Source organism: Sapajus apella, unplaced genomic scaffold (assembly GCF_009761245.1).
Source record: "Sapajus apella isolate SASKATOON/1434 unplaced genomic scaffold, GSC_monkey_1.0 scaffold6, whole genome shotgun sequence".
Lineage (NCBI taxonomy): Eukaryota > Metazoa > Chordata > Mammalia > Primates > Cebidae > Sapajus > Sapajus apella.
This window is the reverse complement of record NW_022436946.1, coordinates 27,060,187-27,064,041: the sequence shown is the minus strand read 5'-3', so window position 1 is coordinate 27,064,041 and position 3,855 is coordinate 27,060,187. Positions and strand designations below refer to the sequence as shown.

General features: G+C 36.6%; 1 protein-coding gene across 1 annotated transcript in view; it reads left to right on the top strand.

The window, feature by feature from the left end:
• The window catches only part of FABP7 (fatty acid binding protein 7), a 5,167-nt gene extending 3,291 nt beyond the window's left edge, over positions 1–1,876 (top strand). Inside the window, exon 4 of the mRNA XM_032274896.1 lies at positions 1,526–1,876. Within this exon, the coding sequence (XP_032130787.1) occupies positions 1,526–1,576 (51 nt within the window). The 3' untranslated portion in view covers positions 1,577–1,876. The remainder of the gene's footprint in view (positions 1–1,525) is intronic.
• Positions 1,877–3,855: the final 1,979 nt, after the last annotated feature.

Here is a 3,855-nt window from a genome sequence, read left to right as displayed (position 1 = left end):
AAAAAAAAAAAAAAAAAAAAAAAAAAAAAAAAAACAGAAATGTATTTTCTCAGTTCTGAAGGCTAGACACCTGAAGTCAGGGTAACCTTAGTGTGGCTTTCCTACTGCAGGCTCCCTCCCTTGCTTCTTCCTAGTTCCCGGGTGGTTCCTGGCAATCCTTGAGGTTCTTGGGCCTGCAGTTGTATCACTCTGATCCATTTCTGACTCCATCTTTACAGGACTTTTTCCTTTTTTTGTCCTAAATTAATCAAATATAAAATAATTAACAAATAATTTCTCTAATGACGTAGTAGTATCATAAACGAGGAGAAATATATTATACCTTGACCAAGCCTTCCTCAGACACATTTTGTGTGATCTGCGATGGCTTGTTGATGATACCGACGTAGGTGGGTAGGCTCATTCAGTTTTGGAGGGGGGTGTGAGAATTTACATATTCCTTCTAAGATGACAGCAGAGAAGATTTTGTTGTTTAAGAATAGGGACTCCTGTTTCCTTCTCCCCTTGACTGCTGCAATCAGCGCTGTTCTAGATCCAGATATTCATGTTTCTGTGGAGGTGGAGGTGGGGAGTGGAGGGACAGTTTCCCGTTCGTGTTAAAGGATATTTGCTCACATTTTTCTGCAACAATCAACAAAAGAAAGGACTCATTTCTAAAAGATTCACTCTGAAGTTCTCCTTTATGCTTTTACCTCCGTTTTTTTTTTTTCCTGAACACAGAAAAGTAGATAGCGCAACCGTGGCATGTATGACTATGATCAGGCAAGACTGAGTTCAAAATTGAAGAACAATAGACTATACTATCATTATAGTATAATAATAAGTATAGTATATCTATATTATAGATAGACTATACTCCTGAACATAACATCAACATATGAACATGATGAGCACTGAAATTCCCTAAGTTCTGTAATGTGGTTTTATAGCAACTCTTCAAGTTAGATTTGCCATTAGAGTAATTAATAGAGCTGATGTTCCACATCCTATCCACCTACCTATCTGGGTTCACAAAGACTAAACCATGACAACCAAAGCAAGGAGAACATTTGTACCTTTACATTTTCCTCTTGATTTTGGAAAAAATCATTCCAAATACCATCAGCTCAAACGATTGGATTCTCTAATGACTGTTCAAAATTTATCTATGTTATGAATTGAAAACTGTTATGTAAACCTATTATACAAGACTCATTCACTTTTAAAGCAGATAGCTGAGAAAACAAAGTAGACACTCCCATTTCTCACACCTAATCTCAATTACCTTGATAATTGAAGGCTACAGAAATTCTTTTGACCTGAATCTCGATTGCTAATTTCAGTTTTTGCTTCCTTCTCATTTCAGAGACATAAACTATACATCAATATAGGGTCTCCTTTCAAGATATGAAATGAATATGCAGCGTTTAATGTTTGTAAATGTCATTCTTTTGCATAATACTTAGATCATATATATGACAATCTTTAAAATTTGATGACTGATGTTCCTGTGTAAAAAGATTTGATTATCTTTTGAACCTTGCAGACCCTTACTTTTGGTGATGTGGTTGCTGTTCGTCACTATGAGAAGGCATAAAAAATTTCCTGGTCTGGGCTTAGAAGAGCTCTTCAGTTTTGCTGTTTACTCAAGTCTCAGTGCTATCCTATTACAGCACAGCTGATCATTAATTAGAAGGTTATCCTTGGTGTGGAGGTGGAAAATGCTGATTTAAAAGTTTGTTACTCCAAGCAACTAGCCCACTTTTAATCTGAAAATGAATCATGTTTTATAATTTGAATTAAAATTTTGTACCCCCTTTTTTTATAAACAAGTGAATACATTTTATAATTTCTTTTGGAATGCAAATCAAATCTGAATAAAATCTTACACGTGAAATTTTGTTGTTGTTTCTAATATCATTAATCTAAGAATTCTGTATTAAACAATTTTAAATAAAATAGTCACTCTTACAGCATAAAGTAAGGCTGAAAAAGCTAGCGCTTTGTTTAAAATACCAATTTTAAAAATAAGCAATAGTCTTAGAAAATATGGAAATGCCACAGTTTTGGTTGAGTCTTCGATGAAGTATCTGTGATGATTAAATTTATTTGGCCGGGACCCAGAGAAGCCTTGTATAGTGGGTTGGGCTATGAAAGTGGTGTCTTTAGAAGAAACAGATATTTGAAGAAACAAAATGATGTATATCAAAATGTCTTATTAAAAGGGAAATATAATCAAAATGTCACATAATCAACATTTCTTATTGAAAGGCAAATAGAGAAAGGGAGTGAATTTTATCCTGTATTATAAAGATGTTTCTCCAGACAACTAAACTGAGTTGGATAACGTCAATGAGAATGCAAATGGAGTGGTGTGCATAAAGACACTAAAGTTTTGGGGGGAGAAGAAAGGGAATGTGATTGAGTTGATCAAACCAAATTAAATATCTGTTCGTATCTGGCTAGGGTCTGAATTTGTGAAGTACAAACAAAAAAATATTACTACATATTTTATCATTTACAAAATACTTTTTATTCGTTTTCTCAACTGTACAATGTGAAGCAAGAAGGCAGGTATTATTTATTTTTACTTTACCAATAAGGAAATTGAAGGTTAGATTTGCCTGTCCAAGTTCTCATGACTAGTAAATAATATTGAGAGCTGTAAATCTTGCAATCTTTCTCTTTATTTCCTCTCCAAAATTAATATTTAAGCTAACTTTTCTTCTGAAACAAAAACACAGTATTTTATTCTCCCTGACCATTCCTTTTCTTTGTTAGCCTTTTGGGAGGCTGGGGAGGTAAATATATATCAGCACATATATGTAATACTGTATTCATTTTAAATCAAACCAGTGTTTTCAGTAAGTTTCTATAAATTAATTCAAAGTTCAATTAACTGACCGGGCATGGTGGCTCACGCCTGTAATCCCAGCACCAGCCTTTTGGGATGCCAAGGTGAATGGATCACGAGAGGTCAAGAGTTAAGACCTGCCTGGCCAAGATGATGAAAAATTACCCAGGCGTACTGGCGCATGTCTGAAATCCCAGTTACTCGGGAGGCTAAGCTTATGAGACTCGCTTAAGCCTGGGAGGTGGAGGTTGCAGTGAGCCCAGATTGTGTCATGTCATTGCACTACAGCCTAGGTGACAGAGACTCTCTCAAAAGAAAAAAAAAAGTTCAACTAACTTACAGTTTTAAGTACGAGAAAACTTCCTTTTTTTCCCCTAAGCGATGGGGTCTTGTTTTGCCCAATCTAGTCTCAAACTACTGAGCTCAAACAATCCTCCTACTTCAGCCTCCTGAATAGCTGGGACTACTGGCACACACCACTGAGTGCACTCAGTTTACCTGTCTTTAAAAGCATGAAGCCGAACACGAACAGTGTGTTGGCTCCAACTGTTCTGACAGCCACCATCTCTGCTTCTGGTGGAGGGCTGCTTAACTCGAGATTTCAGCTTATGCTCTACCAGAAGCCCAGATTCTGGCCTCTGTCATTAAAGACACAAAGCCAAAGATAGGGATTTATCACTAGCTCATTATAATGAACCCCAATAACATCCTGTTGGCATCAGTTTCCATAACAACTGTCTCACAGAGTGAAGAATGAAAAGGTTTTGGGGCAGCCTAAATGGAAACAAAGATGCAAAGGTCTGAAAGATCAAGGGTTGCAGTGGTAGAACAAAGGCATTTTATGGGAAGATAATAACCATGTTTGTTTCCCTTTTTTTTTTTTTTTTTTTTTTATAGGTGGGCCCCCCCAACCCCGGGTAGTCACGGGAACCCAGGCCCAGGGTCACCGCCAGCCCCCAGCATGTTTGCTTCCTAAAGTTTTCTGTGTAATTGCAAATCATTTTTCTTCAAACCAAATTCTT